Below are 18,959 nucleotides of genomic sequence, written 5' to 3'. Positions count from 1 at the left end.
TCCGTCCATACTCAAGGAAAGATTAAACATGGTTGTGAATACCAAGAGGTGGGGATTATTGTGAGCCCTTTCAGAAGATGCCTACCACAGGGTCCTTAGCTTTCATTAGATTTTTGAAGAAGTGTATGATCCAAAGAGTTTAGAGTTCCTAATCTAGACTTTATACTAAATAATCATTCTGGATTTGCATAGATATTTGTCTAGTTTGTGATTAAGTCTTTCCATGTTTCCTTTCTTATAAATGAATTTAAGCTATTTTATTCTTGGCACCTCTGTTGTTAGTGGAACTCAAAGGTAAGTGAAAAACTTATTTAACATTTTTAAAACATAGGCAAATAATGCAACTATGTGTAAAGCTCTGGTGTAAAAAGCTAGAGTAAAATTCAGTCCTTTGATAATCATAGTGTATTACCATTAGCCATACTCTCTGTTCCTTTAAGTCAGTGCATATATTTCTAGGCTTACATATTGAAGGTGCTAAATAATTGCTTGTGGAATAAACAAATTTGCTTTCTTAGGAGAATAGGTGGCAAGAATAAAGAAAGGTGGCTTCTAGAAACTACTGTATGTGACCAAGATATATAGATGAATTATAGAGGGAAATAAATAATAAAGCCCTTCCATGACTATCTTTGCATATACTTTTACTGTTTTTGCCCAGCTAGAATGTTCTTTTTCATGCTTCTTTGACTAACCAATACCTGTTCCTCTTCAAAGTCAGAAACATGAGGGTGCTATAAAATGTGACCTACAGTTTAGGAACCCCCACCCTAAAACTATGAAATACCATTCAAATTCTTCTGCATGTTTTAAGCTCAAATTTCATCTCTGAAGAACATATTACAAAGAAGTTCCCCTTATTTTACATTTTATAGGATTACTTTAAAAGTGATTTTACTGCATAATTTTGTATTACCCGACACACTGAAATCTTTGGAAGGCTTCAAACTATGTTATGTGCTATGAAAGTCTTTGAGGGCTCATCTCCTGAAGATTAGAAAATATAGTTTCTGTCCTAATTTTGATACTTAGCTGGATTTGTCTGGTCCTTGGGGACCTAGTTCTTTGGTTCTTGAAACTCAGAATAATTTCCAGATAAATAGGAGGTTTGGGAAACTCATATAAGATAGAGCATCTATAGATATAATGACTAAGCCAGTTGAAGAAGTGTGAACAATAGTTAATAAGTTCACTAGAATTTCAAAATGCAGTAGAATTAGATAAAAATGGTCTATGAAAATAGACTATTGGCATTTACTGTTTAAATTATAGTATTATCTTCTTTTCTTTTTCATTTTTTACCCTTTTCCTGTTATCAGTCCTTTAAATTTCCCCCTTCTTACCTTCTAACTTGGCCTTAATATGAAATCGAACTCTTCTTTTTGAAAACAGTTTATTATACATACCAAATAAAGTTTGCCTCTCTCATTTCAAATTTAAGGATTGAAAAAATGTGTGTTTGAGCAAGTGACATGGAAATCACTGGTATCTTTAGCAAGAACCATTTTACTGGAATTTGGAGCACAAGCCTGATGAAGTAGGTGAAGACATGGACACAGGAAATAGCCACACCTCTTTAAAAAATGTGGCTTTGAAAAGGAATAAAAGTGACCTAGTAATAGCTGAAGGAGGATGAGATTTTGAGGGAGTTTCTTTTTTGTTTCTTTTGTATCATTTAATGATAGGAGGAACTTATGTAATTTTTAAATGAATTAGAAGGATATGATTGAGAGGGGCCAGTAGAATATTTGGTACAACATACATAAATATACACATAACATATACTTCATATATGCTTGTCCAAGGACACATAGACATACATAAATATGCAAAACGTGAATCATTACTATCTTACAAACTGATTTTTCCCTAACATCTTATTATGAAACTTTTCAAACATATACAAGTGTGGGAAGAATTTTACAATGAATATCCATCATTTAGATTTTGTTAATTTTCTATTTCATTATACATGGCTTTATCACATATCTGTCCATCCATCAAGCCATCTTATGTAGCATTTTAAAGGAGCAGACATTAGTATATTCTATCTGCAAACACTGGAGCATACATGTCATTAGCTAGAGTTCAATATTTATTTACAATTTTTTTTTCATTTTAAAGTAAAATTTACAACAAAATGCACACATCTTAAGTATACTCACCATTCCATGAGTATCAACAAGTATACACCTCTGTATAAGCCAAATAAGCCCTCTGAAGATACAGAACATTATCATCACTCCAGAAAATGTCATCATTTTCCTTCCTAGTCCTGCCACTACCCCTAGGAGGCAACCAGTGTTCTGCTTTTTTGTGCAATGGATTAATTTTCCTTTTTCATATAAATGGGATCATATAGGACACTCTTGTGTAAGGCTTCTTTCACTTACTGTAATATTATGAAATTCATCCATGTTATTGAGTGTACAAATTCCTTTATATTGCTGAGTAGTATTCCATTGTATAGATGCTGCATTTTGTTAGCATCCTCCTGCAGATGGACACCTGGGCTGTTTCCAGTTTTTAGCCATTATGAATACAACCGTTAAGAACTTTCTTGAACGATCTCTTGTGTTTTCATATCTTGGGTAAATAATAAAGAATAGAATTTCTTGGTCATAGAGCTGATATATGTTTAGTCTTATAAGAAATTGACAAACTTTTTCCAGAGTGTTTGTGCCATTTTGCATTCTTACCAACAATGTATGAGAATTATGGTTGTTCCATATCCTTATAAAATTTGGTTTTGTGAGTATTAATTTTAGCAGTTTTGTTAGGTATGTGAGTATATGTTTGGTTGTGTATGTGTTTGCTATGTGCATGTGTGTTTGTGTGTACATGGTATTTGTTTGCTTTATTAAGGTATACATGACATACAATAAACTGCATAAATTTACAGAATACAATTTGATAAGTTTTGCATATATATACATCTAAGAAATGATCACTACAGTACCACAGTCAAGATAACGAACATATCACCCCAAAAGTTTCCTCATATCCACTTGTGCCAATGATATGTTCAACACCAGTGATTCATCATGTACTGTTTTCACTTTCAGTGTTTAATCGGACTAAGAAATTAAATTGCGAAGGAATGCAAAATCCTAGATTTATATGAAAATTTCCCAATATTTTCTAGAACTCTCACACCTAACTCAATAGGTAATTTGAAAATGACTCCCCTCTATACATTGACATAACATTTAATTAGCTAATGTAACTATAATAATTTCAACTGGACTATACAGGTGTGGGGAACTGACTTCTGATAATCAAACAGCTCACCTGATAGGAAGGGAGGTGAATGGGCAATTACTACAGAGCAGTGGTTCTCAAAAGTGTGATCCCTGGACCAATAGCATCAGTATCACCTGGGAATTTGTTAGCATTGTGAATTTTTGGATCTTACCCCAGACATACTGAATCAGAAATTCTGGGGGTGAGACTTAGCAATCTGTATGTTAACAAACCCTCCAGTTAATTTGAGGCCCACTAAAGTTTGAGAACATCTGCTTAGACTGTTGTTTTTCAGAGAGGATGAAAAACCTTGGTTAATTTGGTGAATTATTTCAGTGAAGGCTGGCTAAGAGAGTGTTTAGTTTATGTGAATATACATAGGATGATTACTTTTTAAAAAATAAAATTTTGGAAATGGAAATGATATTAGAGATAATCCTATTCAGCTTCTTTATTTAATAAACAAAGAAACTGAGACACAGGAGTACTAAATGACTTCCTTATCTAAGGTCATATATAGGAAGTCACTATTTTCATTCCATTCAGTACTTTTTTTTTTCTCCCCTTTGCTGCCTCTATCTGGCAGTCTTTAACTCAGCTTTTAATTAACTGTATTCATTTATTCAAAGAGTTGACATTTATTAAGCACCTAATGTGAGTTAGCCCCTGTTTTAGACACTAAAGAACCTAATATAAATGCACATGATCACTATACTTACACAGTTCACAAATGGTGATAAAAAGAAACGAAGCCAAAGGGTCATTATCTAGTCCGGTCCTTTGCTTTTTATTGGGTTTGCTTTTGAAATCTACCAAAATTTAGAATTAATTTGAGAGATATCAATTCAGACATTAAGGGTTTCTTTCTTCTCTTTTTCATTGAAGGCATAGCTCTAGTACAGTGTTTGAAAGGTTTATCATAAAAGAAGATCTCACTCATTGAATCAAAATTATTTTTTTGTCTTAATTTGGTAATTAGTTTTCATAGGCACAAAGTCTTAAAAACTATTAAATAAGTACAACATGTATTTTACATTTTTATTTCCCCATCTACTATTTGAAGATAGTACTTTTTTGAGCAACAGAGGAGAGAGAGAAATTTGTAAACTATAAAGATTTTCTTTGAATCTTTGTCTCTATATTATTGAATATTATATAATCAAAGACATCATCACTGAAGGCTATCATTTTAAAAAGCTATATATAGTAAACCTCATTCCTAAGGGAAATGGCGAGACTGCTGGTAATTATAGTTTTTTAGGTTATTGTCAATAACATTTTTTTGATAATGTGATCTTAGATTCAAAACTTATACTAAACTTAAAAGTTTTTTTGATCACGAGTCATGTTCTTCACTCAGGAATATAGTAATAAAGAAAAAATAATGTTGATTGTATTTTCATTCATGGAGAAAATGTCATAATATTCAATGCGAGAGAGACTAATTAATCTCCAGAGCCACAGACCCTTTAAAGAGGAAACAAAAATGTTCTCTTGCTTTAAAGATAAATTGCTTTTCTTTTCTGGCATGTAGTTCAGATTTCAGGGATAGAAGTTTTTGAAGACAAATGGACTAGTCCCCATTTTAAAACAGTGCTTTGTTAATGTTTTTAAGCAAGAAAAAATTATCATACTTTTCGAAGTATGATTCAAAGTACTCTTTCACCTTTCTGTCTCCTAGGGAGATGAAAAATAAGGAATGTAGGATTTTTTTTTTTTTGATCCTCTAAGAAATAGACAATTTTTGCTATGCCTTCTGTTGATCTAAGGTTGGTTGCATTATTTCCCTGCCTCTGATTTACTCTGTATATCATGAGCTTACTGTAAGGAAAATGGCCTATAAAAATGTTTGCCTGACATGTAGAAAGGAATGCCTGTAAAAACAGAAATCTTCCCAGACTGATATTTTATTTCTGAAATGCAGTTTCTGGACTTTTACTATTCTATATGTGTCTGATTTAAATGCTCATTTTTGTTCTTTTCATCTCTGAACAATTTTATAACTATTCCACATTTAAAAATGTTCTTTTTTTTAAAGATTAGTTTTTCAAACCATTGTAAATATGCCATTCACCTTCTGTGACTTAAGATTGACCTCTACTGTACTAGTATAGCATGACAGAGATGGCTAGATCTCCACTTCGCCTTCTCAGATTTGGGGCCAGAACATTTTTCAGTTTCCTTTGCATGTTTTGGACTTGTGAAAGGTCTGGTCAACAGAAATGAGGGCAGAAGTGCTGAGTGTCAGTTACAATCCCAGTCTGTAAAACTCACTTGTGCTATTCTTCCTGTTCTCCTTGTTTGTGCCTTTTAGATGTTGACACATTACTGCTATAACTGACAGCATTACCTTAATATATTGAGCTAAAAGTTTGTCAGTGGTTTTAGTTAGCCTCTCCAGTTAGTGTGTATTCTCAACTAAGGTCAAGTTTATTTTTACTTCAACTTACTTTTTTGGAGGGTGGATAGGTGAGTAATCTTCGGAGGTAGTATAGATGATTTAAATGAGGTGCAAAGATTTTTTTTTTTTTTTAATCATTAATGGTTTTATTAAGTAAAGCTAATCCATAATTAGAGTTTATTAATTTGGTTTCCTTCTACAAAACTTCTTACAAAAGTGAGATTCTTAAACAAAATAGACATTTCACATATCTTTGTTTTATGGAATTTCACAAATTAAGTTAGAATTAAGATTGCATATATCATCGTGCATAGATGAACAGGTAGAATTATGAGTTATCATAATTAGGAATATAGTTTTCCTATAATGAAACAATCCATAGATGAGTTAAGAGCAAAGCAACAGATTAGGTTTTATATTACCTCATTTAAATTGCCATATAGTATGTAATAGGTATCTTTTTTGCCTTTTCAGTAGACTTCGAGGACCAATTGCCTATTATGCAGAAGAATATATGTATCAGTGTGATTACAAATAATAAAATGCACAGATCTTAATTATACAGTTCAATGAGTTTTGACAAATACCCATATACATATATATATAGAGAGAGAGAGAGGGCGCAAGTGAGCGAGTGATTGAGGAAGTACCGATACTCAAATCAAGAAATAGGACACTTCCCTTAACTGTAGAAGTTTTCCACGTGTTTCTTTCTCATTAGTTGCTTAAATTTTTAATTATAAATTTTCTGTGATTCTTTCAGCATTAAATTATATTCCAGGAAGTGGTCAGAACCTAAAATATTATGAATATTTATATCATTTGGGAATTCAGTAAATTCCAAAATTAGATTACATACTTTTAATACAAAGAATAAATAACATTAACTTAACATACTAAAATAATTATAAAGTGGAGCATGCATCAAAGCTCTTTTACTGAGATTATATTAAAAATATTTAAATTGTCCAATGCTTAAACTCAGTTATTTGTGGAATATTCTTCCTGCCTCCTTTAATCTGGGTTCTACATAGTGCATCGGAATTTTTGCTCACATCAATTGTTTGGTGAATTCTTCAATAACTTTAGTTTTTGTTCATTGGTTTATTTTTTTCTCAACCATGCTTTCTCAACTCATCTTCTTTCCACCCCTCCACCCATACCCCAGATCTCCCTCTGAATCAGCTGGATTTCAAACTGCTGGAGAATAGAAATAAGCTTTTCATCTAACTTTTTCCAGCATCCAGCACAGAACCTGGCATGTAGTAGGCAATAAATATATTTTTATTAAATGTACTCATGAATTTTAAGTTGAATTGGGTATCGTATGTTTCTGTGGTTATAGCTTATATTTAATGATCCCTATATGCCAGGCTTATGATAGACATTTTCCATTAAACATACATGTTAATTAGGCATATTGTTCCCATTTTATTGATGAAAAAATTGAAATTTATAGAGTTAATGTAAATTACCCAAGGTCACATATAAAGCTAGTTGGTCAAACTCCAAAGTTTTTGCCACAACTCCTGCATTATACTGCCTTATATAATGTGAGTTAGGAATGCAAATTTTGCTAGAAAATTTTAAAACTCAGCACAAGTTTGACCATTCTTGTATATCATCATTTTTAATCTTTTAGTAACAATTTACTGAAAATATACTTTATTTATTGTGATATACAAAATTATTTAAGGGAATAAAGGCTTCTTTCTTAAGTAAAATGATGCTAACAAAAATAGCTCCTGTTTATTGAATCATTAGTATGTACCAGCTTGACATTTTACATATATTTTTTACTTTTTTTAGAACTAAAATAATATTGATAATTCCAAAAATATACAAATGCATTCTCATAAAAATGCAAGCTATAATTTTTTATTGAGCTGAAATTCACATAACAAATTAACCATTTTAAAGTATATGAGTCTTGGCATTTAATGCATTCACAATGTTGTTCAACTCTCATCTCTCTCTGGTTTCAAAACATTTTTATCACCACAGAAAACACCTCGTACGCATTAAGTAATCACTCTTCATTTTCCCTTCCCGCCATCCCCAGCAATCACTAATTGGCCTTCTGTCTCTGTAAATTTGCCTTTTCTGAATATATCATACAAAAGGAATCATACAATTTTGGCCTTGTGTGTCTGGCTTCTTTCACTTAGTGTAATGTTTTCAAGGCTCATCCAAGTTGTAGCTTGTATCAGTACTTCATTCCTTTTCTAGCTGAATAATATTCCATTGTATAAATATCACAATTTGTTTATCCATTCATCCTTTGGTGGACATTTGGGTTATTTCTACCTTTTGGCTATCATGAATAATGCTGCTATAAGCATTTGTGTACAAGTTTCTGTGTGAACATATACTTTCATTTCTCATGTATGCATACCTAGGAGTAGAATTACTGGGAAATGTGGTAATTTTGTGTTTAATTTTGGGGGTAGCTACTGTTCCATTTTCCACAGTGGCTATACTATTTCCATTCCCACCAGCAGTATATGAGGTTTTCTATTTCTTTACATCCTTGCCATCACTTGTTATTTCCTGTTTTATTTTTTCATTGTAGCCATCCTAGTACATGTGAAGTGGTGTCTCATTATAGTTTTGATTTGTATTTTCGTAATGACCAATGATATTGAACAACTTTTCATGTGCTCTTTGGCTATTTGTATATCTTTGGAGAAATGTGTATTCAAGTTGCAATAGACTGAATGTTTGTGTCACTCCCAAATTCATGTGTTGAAATTCTAATTCTCAATGTATTTGGAGATGGGTCTTTTGAGAGGTATTAGGTCTTGAGGGTTGAGTCCTCATGGCCTTTGTAAGTAGAGACTCCAAAGAATTTGCCTCCTCTCTGCTCTCCATCATCTGAGGATACAATGAGAAGACTGCCATTTGCAGGAAGTGATCCCTCACCAGACACCAGATTGCCCAGCACCTTGACCTTGAACTACCTAGCCTCCAAAAGTGAGAAATAAAAGTTTGTTGTTCAAGCCACCTGGTCTATGGTAATTTGTTATAGCAGCCTTAAGTGACTAAGAAAGTCCTTGGCCCATTTTTTAACTGAATTGTCCATATATGTATGGGTTTGTTTCTGGTATTTCTATTCTGTACCCTTGTTCAATTTGACTATCCTTATTCTCAAATTTGTGTTAATTACTTTCTTGTTATTCCTTGTTTATTTTTATACTTTTGTATTTCCGTGTAAAGTTTTAATCAGTTTGTCAAGTTCCATGAACAAATCAGTTGTGATTTTTGTTAGGATTGTGGAGTTTAATGGTATTGAATTAAATTGAATTTATAGAACATTTGGAGAGAATTAACATGGAGCAATAGCTCCATTTATTTAGGTCTTTAATTTCTCTCAGCAGTTTTATCGTTTTATTTTGGGCCTTACACATATTTTTTAAAAATTCATTCACCAAAACTGACACAGCAAGGAATAGAAAATAATCATTCTTAATATATTTTTGATGGTATTATCAGTAGAGTATTTTTTATTTAATTTTCCAATTTTTTGCTGGTAGTATATTAGTTTCTCCTTATTCTTGGTTTCAATTTCTGCAGTTTTAGTTTCCCGTGGTCAACTGTGGTCTAAAATATGAAATGGAAAATTCCAGAAATAAACGATTCATAAGTTTTAAATTGTGCATCATTCTGAGTAGTATGGTGAAAAATCTTGAGTCATCCTGCTTTGTCCTGCCCAGGACATGAATCATCCCTTTGTCCATGATAGTATATATGCTCTATACGCCACCTGACTGTTAGTCACTTAGTAGCTGGCTTGGTTATCAGATTGACTGTTTCAGTATCACAGTGCTTGTGTTAAGTTACCCTTATTTTATTTAACAGTGGCCCCAAAACACAAGAGTAGTGATTCTGACAATTCAGATATTCCAAAGAGAAGTCGTAAAGTGATTCCTTTAAGAGAAAAGTTATATATCTACAGAAAAAACATAGTATATATAAGGCTCTGTACTATCTGTGGTTTCAGACATCCACTGGGGGTCTTGAAAAATATCCCCTATGGGTAAGGGGGGACTGTATATAAAAATCAAATTTGTTTTCGTGTATTGACCTTGCTCAATTCTTCACTTATTAGTTTAAGTAGTTGTTTTGTAGATGCCTTGTGATTTTCTATAAAGACAATCAATTCATCCATAAAGAGGCAGTTTTACTTTTTCAATTTTTATGTCTTTGGTTTCTTTTTTTGGCCTCATCACTGGCTGGGTAGGACCCTAGTACAATTCAAATAGAAGGAGTGAGAGTAACATCCTTATCTCATTCCTAATCTTTGGGAGAAAGCATTCAGTATTTTAGTATTAAGTATATTAGCTGTAGAATTTTCGTGGTTTCTTTTATCAGATACAGGATATTCCCTTCTAGTCCTACTTTCTGAGATTTTTTTATAGTTAATGTGTATTAAATTTTATCAAATACTTTTTCTGCTTCTATTTAGATAATCATGTTTTTTCTTTATTCTGTGAATATATTAGTATATGAATCAATATGATTTATATTGATTGGTTTTTTAATGTTTAACCAATATATTCCTGGAATAAGCCCAATTTAGTAATGAGGTCCTATTTTTATATATTGCTGGTTTCAATTGGCTAATATTTTAAGAATTTTTGCATTTACATTTATTACAGATAATGGTCTGTAAGTTTTCTTGTAGTATGTTTGTGTGGTTTTGGTAGCAGGGTTATGCAGTCCTCATAAAATAGATTGGGAAGTGTTTTTTTCCTTCTCTCTTCTGAAGAGTTGGTATAAAGTTTGTGTTATATTATCCCTAAATAGTTGTTGGAATTTACTAGTGAAATCTTTTGGACCTGGAGTTTTCTTTAAAGGAAAAAGAAAGTAATTGATAATGAATTTAATAGATACTTTAGTAGATATGAGGTTATTCAAATTTTCTACTTCTTGCTATGTCGGTTTTGGCAAATTGTATTTTTCAAAGAATTTATTTCATATAAGTTGTCATATTGATTAGCATAAAGTTATTCATGATATTCCTTTATTATTATTTTAATGTTTGTAGGATTTGAGTGATACCTCTGCATTCTTAATAGATATTTTGTATACACCCTATTTTATTCTTGATTAGCCTAACTTGAGGTTTATTGATTTTTATTTATCCTTTCAAGGAACCAGCTTTTAGCTTTGTTAATTTTCTCTATTGTTGTCTGGTATTTCATTGATTTCTGCAATCATCTCCATTATTTTCCTTCTGCCTACTTTGGATGTATTTCACTCTTCATTTTCTAGCTTGTTAGATAGAACCTTGGGTCATTAATTTCATAACTACCTTCTTATGCTCTGAATTTATGTTCAAGCATTGCTTTATTGTATCCCACAAATTTTTATGTTATATTTCATTTTCACGTAATTCAAAATATTTTCTCATTTTCCTTGTGATTTTTTTCTTTGATCCTTGGGTTATTTATGTGCATATTTGATTTGCCGGTATTTACGTATTTTTTCCTAAATATCTCATCATTAATGTTTTCTGATTCTATAGTAGTTAGTCTATAAGATTTTAGTAGTTTGAAAATTTACCGAGAGTTTTTTAATGTCCCATTTTATTGAATATACTATGTGTATTTCAAAAGAATATGTAGTCTGCAGTTGGATATAGTCTATAAATACCAATTAGCAAGTCAAAGTGATTGATAGTGTTCAGATTTTCTATTTCTTTTACTATTAATTGCTGGGAGGAAAGTTAAAATTCCTTACTATGACTGTGGTTTTATTTATTTCTCCCTTTAATTCTAACAAATTTGCCTTCATGTATTTTGAAGCTCTGTTATTAGGATCATAAACCTTTCTGATTGTTATGTCTTTCTAATGAATTGACCCCTTCATAATTATGAAATGTCTATTTCTGGTAATACTGTTTGAAATCTATTTTATCTGATTTAATACTCCAATATTCTTATGCTTATTGGTTGCATAGTATGTCTTTTTCCAACCCTTTATTTCAAGCAATCTGTCTTTATATTTACAGTATATCTCTTGTAGACAACTCTTTTATCCAGTCTGACAATCTCTGATATTTCATTCAAGTAGTTAGTTTATTTATATTTGATGTAATTCCTCTTTTGTGTGGATTTGGATATACCATTTTATTTGTTTTCTGTTTGAACACACTGTTTTCTGTTTTGCTATTCCTCCTTTCCTGCCTTCTTTTGTGTTGATAGGATGTTTTTTAGAATCCCATTTTAATTTGTCTATTGATTTTTAAAATATTCTTTGCATTATTTTTTTTGGTGATTGCTCAAGTGATGAAAATATACATTCTCCACTTTTCACAGTGTGTTAAAAGTGAATGTACCACTTTATATAAAATGTAGTTATCTCATAATAAAATAGGTCATCCTATTCTTATTTTAAGGAAAGTAAGAGTTAGGAAAGCTAAGTATCATACCTATGATACCTACCTAACACCTAATATCTAAATATTGAAGGTGAAACCAAACTTCATTCCCAGAATCAATTTAACTTGGTTTTGGTGTATATTCCTTTTTTATATTTCTATGTTCCATTTGCTAATGTTTTAAGGGTTTTGCTTCTGTATAAAAGAAATTGGCCTGTAAATTTCTGGTATTATTATAATCTTGTCCAATTTTCTTATTAAGATTATGCTGAACTCATAAAATGAGTTGAGAACATTTCATCTCTCTAAACTTTGGAAGAGTTTGTTTAAGATTGGCATTATAGCTTTCTTAAGAATTATAGGTTGACTTTGTTGGTGAAGCCATTTGGCCCTTAGTTTACTTTGTGGCAGGATTATAATTTTGTATTTCAATTTCTTTAATAGTTATATAAATATGTAAATTTTCTGTTTCCTTTTGTGTTAGTTTTGATGAGTTCAATAAGTTCTGTTTCTCAATTTCATCTAAATTTTCAGTTTTTTGCATTTATTATGTCCGATATATATTTTTTGGTGTATTTGCCTCTTAATTTCTCTTTTTTCTTTATCAATTTTGCCAGGAGTTTATCACTTTTAAAATTTTTTCACACAATGATCGTTTGGTTTTGTTGATCCTTTTTATTGTATTCATTTTCATGTTCTGTTAATTTTTTATTTAAGTTTTCTGGTTTTTTTTTTAAATAAATTTTTACAATAGATTCTCAAACATTTGATTAGCAGCCTCTCTTCCTTCCTAATACATGCATTTAAGTCCTTAAGGCATGGCGTTTGGCGTATTCCACAAGTTTGATATGAAATAATTATTCAACTCAAATTATTTTTTAGTATTCATTGTGAGTGTTTCTTACTTTCTAAAGCATATTCCTTACTTTCTAAACATTTGGGGGTTTTTCTGCTTATATTTTTGTTATTTATAGTTTCTTGCATTGTGATCAAAGAACATATTCTGTATGATTTCTGTTGAGCTCTGTTGACATTTGCTTTATGACTTGGCATTGTCAGCTTCGGTAAATATTTCATGTGATACTGGAGTGCTCCAAAGAATTTCAGAAGGTTAGTTTGCATCAATTATGAAAAGCTATGAACTGCTCTGAAAGAAATGCGCATGCCTCAGCAGTTGATTGTCCTGATGTGTAACCTGTATTGTAGATAGGAAGCCACCGTCAGTCAGGACAGACTATGGAGAGATGAAATGGTCCCTATAGGCAAAGGTGTCAGAAAGGGTGCATTTTAACTTACTGTATAATCTGTACTTGAGAACATATACAAAAAATTGGTCTATGCCCAGAGAAGAAGGAATGAAAATTAATGGAAGAAATATCAATGACTCGAGGTATGCAGATAACACCATCTTACTAGCAGAAAGTAGCAATGATTTGAAATGACTTCTGATAAAAGTGAAAGAAGAAAGTGCTAAAGCAGGACTGCATTTGAATATCAAGAAGACAAAAATTGTGGCTATAGAATAAATACACAACTTTAACATAGACAGTGAAGACATGAAATTGTTAAAAAGTTTGCTTACCATGGTTCAGTCATCAATTCCAGTGGAGACTGCAGCCAAGAAATCAAGGGAATGCTGAAACTCAGAAGGGCAGCAATGAATTAGGAAAGATCACCAAGAGCAAAGATGTATTATTAGAGACCAAGGCTAAGATCATCCACACCCTCATACTATGTACAGATGTGAAAGTTGGACAGTGAAGAAGACCGTAAGAAAAAAAAAAAAAGATTCATTTGAAATATGGTGCTGGAGGATAGCTCAGCAGATACCCTGGACTGCCAGAAAGATGAACAAGTGGGTTCTAGAGCAAATTAAGCCCAAAACATTGCTGGAGGCAAAAATGACAAAACTGAACTTATCCTACTTCAAGCACATCATGAGAAGGCAGTTACTTTGAAAAAGATGGTAATGCTGGGAAAAATAGAAAGCAGCAGGAGGAGAGAAAGACCAAATATGAGATAGATTGACTCCATGAAAGAATCCATAGACATGAGTCTACAGCAGCTGATCAGGGCTGTTGACAAAACGATGTTGTAAACATCACTCATTCATAGGGTCACCAAGAGTCAGAGAGCCGATTCAGTGGCACATAATACACAAACTTTCATTGGAACTTTTTTTTTGCAGCAGTATGCAGTGTTCTATCAAATGTTCTTTAGGTCAGGTTTGCTAACCATGTTACATATTATTTTGTTTGTTCTTACCGAGTTATTTCAAAATGTACCATTGTGCTTGTGGATTTTTCTACTTTTATTTCTTGCATTCTTCTATTGATTACTCCAGAGATTACAACAGATACCCTTGATTTGTCAAAATCTAATGTTAATTAGTATTTTTATTTCCTCCTGCACAGCAAAAGGACCTCAGAATAGTATAACTACACTGTGCACTTTCTGATTCACATTTGTTATTTGATACTTTTAATATCTTTTAATTCTTTAATTCGATCACAACAAAATAATTATTATTGTTTCATAATGTCAATATACATTTACATTTTCTATATATTTATCATTTTTGTTGATCTTAATTTTACCCTGAATCACTGTTTACATAGGATAATTTCCCTTATGCCTGAAAAATCCTTTAGTAATTTCTTTTTTTTTTTTTTTTTTTTTTAATGTGTGGCTCTTTGGGAGATAAATTGGGTTTGTTCTTGTTTGTCTGAAAATATCTTTATATTCATTTTTGAATGATATTTTCACTGGTTATAAAACAAGATTGCTTTTATTTTCTTCAGTGCTTTGCAAGTAGCATTCAGTTGTATAGCTCTTTAATGGTTTCGGCTGCAAAGTCAGTTATTTGTCAAATTGTTACTTTTTTGTAGGTCATCTCTTTTTTCCTCTGGCTGCTTAAATTTTTTTTTTTTTTTTTAATTTTCGAGCAGATTTTTTTAATGAAGCATTTACTTGTAGATTTTTAAATTTTTTTTTGGCTTAATCTTAGCACGTTTGGAATAAATGGTTTGATTTTTTTTTAATTCAGTTTTTAAAAATTTTCAGCCTTTATCTTTTCAAATACTTCTCTTGCACCATTCTTTTTCTTCTGTCAGGTAGGATTCAGATTATAGGTATCTACATTATGCTAAAATATTCTTTTTCTATAGCTTGGCTAATTCATTTTTTTCCTTAGGTTTTAATATTTATTTAATGATTTATTTTTCAAAAATAATGATCAATTTTTCCCCCATATGGATATGTCATACTTCCCCCCTCTAATCTTTAAAACAACTCTGCCGATATTATTTTTGCTATTTTTAGGTATTTTTACAGTTATTTAAAGAGGTTAACGAACTGGCCCAAGTCCACATAACTGCCAAGCAACTAAGGCTGAAATTTGAACCAATGTCTAATTGATTAGCTATTTCTTGCTCTTCATTATATGAGGTTATATTTCCTTTTTTCTATATCTGTTTGTCTTTCTCACTTGATTTTTGGAATGATGTGTATGTTGATAAATTATCTTAGTCTATCTTAAAATAACAATCTATTATTCCACCTTTACTTATTGGATAAAAGTGTACAAATTTATGAGCCAAATATTACCCTTAAGAAGTTTATTTTTAATAAGGAAAAAAGAATGTACACAGTTTATTCTAATAGAGAATATGAAGAATTAGTCTCCTAAACAATTAAGAAGATAATGTCCCAGCTGATGAGATGAAAAAATAATTCATCGAGTAGGTAGAACTTATCATGAAGAAATGGCAATGTTAGAATTTTTTTTACTGTATTCAAGGATAACATGTATATTATACATTTGTTTGTTAATACAAATAAAACCAATAGTGTTTATCACTAGAGTTTGGTAGTCATATAAGCAGTAAAATTGTCCATCATGATACATTATACACATTGATTGAAAGGTTTTTTTTCTAGGTTATTTCATTTTTGGCTGCAGTTTTGCATAAAAGGGGAACTCGTGAAGATATTGAAAATAACATGCCAGAATTTTTACTAAGAAGTCTGAAAAAGGAGCCCCCTCTTTCTATATCAAAAAAGGTAAGATATCTAGAAGTATACAACTCATGAAGCTGGTATTGCAAAAACATAGAAAATTTTAAACATCATGTATTATAGTATAAATTTAAAACCTAAGAATTTAAAAACATTATTAAAATATTTATTTCGTAGACCTAATTTTTGAAGGATTGCCTATTTTGCCCTTAAGTTAAATATGATTGACTCTCAGAATGGCAAAATATAATTTCAGCTTGAACTTGTTTTGGGGTTTCAATCTTTTGTTTGGCTAGATTTATGTGATTTACTTTGGTTAATTTGTTAAATATTCATTAATGTGTATGTAAAATTAGTTAAAGTTCATAATATTGTTTTTATTTATGTGGGAATGAAAAGGAGACCATTGTAGATATTGGAGCAAAGGTGTATCATTGATATTTAATTTGCTTAGCAGACTACATCTCCAAAATACAAAATAAATTCTTCTTATACAAGGAATATCAAAGTCGGCATCAGAAAGATTAAGGTCTAGGCTTGTGTCTGTCTCTGCCATGGGACTATGAGTGCTATTCATGTCCATATGTCAGCTTTCTCCTTTTTACATATATATTTATAAATATCTTACACATGATTTTTATAAAAAAATAAGAGATTTCTAACAAAATAATGAAATGCAAAAAAGATATACTAATGTGTTTGACTTTTATGTGACTCAGTATCCAGGAAACTGTATAGAAATGAAGAAAATAATTTTATGAAATCTTTATTATATTAAGGGTAATGAACAACTTTCCAAAAGTTTTAAAAGAGTCTCATATATGATTGCTGAGAAGTCCAGGTTCACTTTTGTGTATCATTAGGGGCTTTTCAGTGCAAAATTTTGAGAAGTATTAGTTTATGGTCTTATAATTATTATAACTTTAAATTCTCTTCATTTTTATTATTATTATAACATAAACACATTTAATTACTAACCAAAGGGATGATCCTAATTGAACCAACACTCAGAAATAGTTACATGTAAAATGTTTGTAATAAAGATAATTGAACACAATAATGAAAAAAAAAAGCATAGAGAGATTCGCTCATTGAACTGAGCCCGTTCATCCTCACAGCTAATTCCTGTCCAGAAGGATGATAGAATTTTTACTCTACTTTTTCATAGACCCAAGTATAGGTGACATTGTTTATGATGCATTCCACTAGTAGTTTCCCATCTTCTACTTTTTTTGTTATTCTGCTTTCCTTCCCATCCCATTCCTGATGTTGAACCAATGCACTGTATGAGTTTTTCTGCCATTAGCTGTAGTTTTTTCAAACTTCTCTCCCAGGTTACATGAAAATTGTATTGCTATTTTTCTACCTCCTTCAGTTGAATTCTTAATTCATTTACTGTATTTTCAATCTTTTCTGGGTATTTATCCAAAGAAAACCCAAAACACTAGATCGTAAAGATCTATGTACCCCTATGTTCATGGTAGCACTATTCACAATAGCAACTTCAGTGCCATCAATAGATGATTAGCTAAAGAAGATATGGTACATATATACAATGGAATATTACTCGGCCATAAAAAAATAAAATCTTACTATTTGCAACGACACAGATAAACCTAGAAGATATTATGTTGAGTGAAATAAATCAGATAAATACCTTATGAATAAACTTATATGTGGAAATTAAGGAATAAAAAAATTTAACAAACTAAACAAAAACAGACTCACAGATACAGAAAACTAATTGCTGATTGCCAGAGAGGAGGAGAGTTGGGGGACTGGGTGAAAAAGGTGAAGGGATTAAAAAGTACAAATTAGTAGTTAGAAAACAGCCACAAGGATGTAGAGTACAGCGTAAGGAATATAATCAATATTATTGAAGTGGCTGTGTATAGTGCCAGATGGGTGCTAGAGTAATCGGGGGGATCACTTTGTAAATTGCATAAATGTCTAACCATTGTACTGTATACCTGAAACTAATATAAAATAATAAAATAAATAAATAAAACAAAATCCATGTTAAAAAAAAAAAGCAACTAGCCCAAAGTCACCCAACTAATACATTATAGAAGTGAGATTTGAACCCAAATTTGTCTTACTCCAAAGCCTGAGGTTTAGGTGGTATAAAGGACCCCCTTTCAACATCAAAAAGAAAATCCATAGACACTAACAAAATAATAGTCTTATATATTGATTAAAAATAATAATGACAAAAGCAATGTTAATTTGATATGAATTAAGATATATTTTATGAATCCCAATAGTATCTTCACAATGTTTTACTAATCACAACAGGATCTACATGCATTTGAAAAACATGTGATGGATATGTTACTTGTCTATTCTTTCACAAGGCCCTTCACAGGTGCCCCTTACAATAACTGTGTCCCCTCAACCCACCAGCTAAGGGGCAGGCACATGACCCGAGTTTGGCCAGGTGCTTCAGGAATTTTGATATGAATCATAAGTCATGTATGACTACAATAAAACCTATAACTCAGTGGCTCCCATAGAATGTGCATAATAAATGTTGAAGGAGGGACAAGAAGGGAAGGAGGGAGAGAGCAAAGGAGGAAGGAAGAGAGGGGGAAGAACAAGGCAGGTTTAGTCAAGGACAAGGTAAAAAAGTATGAGGGTAGCTTGGTTTGTCATATATGGCCTTTTTTTATGTTGAGGTAATTTTCTTCTATACTCTATTTGTTGAGAGCCTTTTATCATTAAATGATGTTAAATTTTGTCAAATGCTTTTTTTTACATCATATGTTTTATTTGACATCTATTGAGATGATCATATAATTTTTATATTTCATTTTGTTAATGTGATGTGTCACATTTATTGTTTTGCATAAGTTAAACTGTTCTTGCAAAGCAGGAATAAATTTCATTGGATCATGGTGTATGAACCTTCTGATGTAC

General features: G+C 31.4%; 1 protein-coding gene across 5 annotated transcripts in view; it reads left to right on the top strand.

The window, feature by feature from the left end:
- Positions 1–18,959, top strand: part of ERCC6L2 (ERCC excision repair 6 like 2) — a 117,774-nt gene that overhangs the window by 5,628 nt on the left and 93,187 nt on the right. For all 5 annotated transcript variants that reach the window (XM_039880458.1, XM_039880457.1, XM_039880456.1 and 2 more), the window contains exon 3: positions 15,966–16,088. In XM_039880458.1, coding sequence (XP_039736392.1) covers positions 15,966–16,088 — 123 coding nt within the window. The remainder of the gene's footprint in view (positions 1–15,965; positions 16,089–18,959) is intronic.

The sequence above is a fragment of the Pteropus medius genome, unplaced genomic scaffold, assembly GCF_902729225.1.
Source record: "Pteropus medius unplaced genomic scaffold, Ma_sr-lr_union100, whole genome shotgun sequence".
NCBI lineage: Eukaryota > Metazoa > Chordata > Mammalia > Chiroptera > Pteropodidae > Pteropus > Pteropus medius.
The sequence above is the reverse complement of the archived record's forward strand: the minus strand, read 5'-3'. Positions and strand labels throughout refer to the sequence as shown.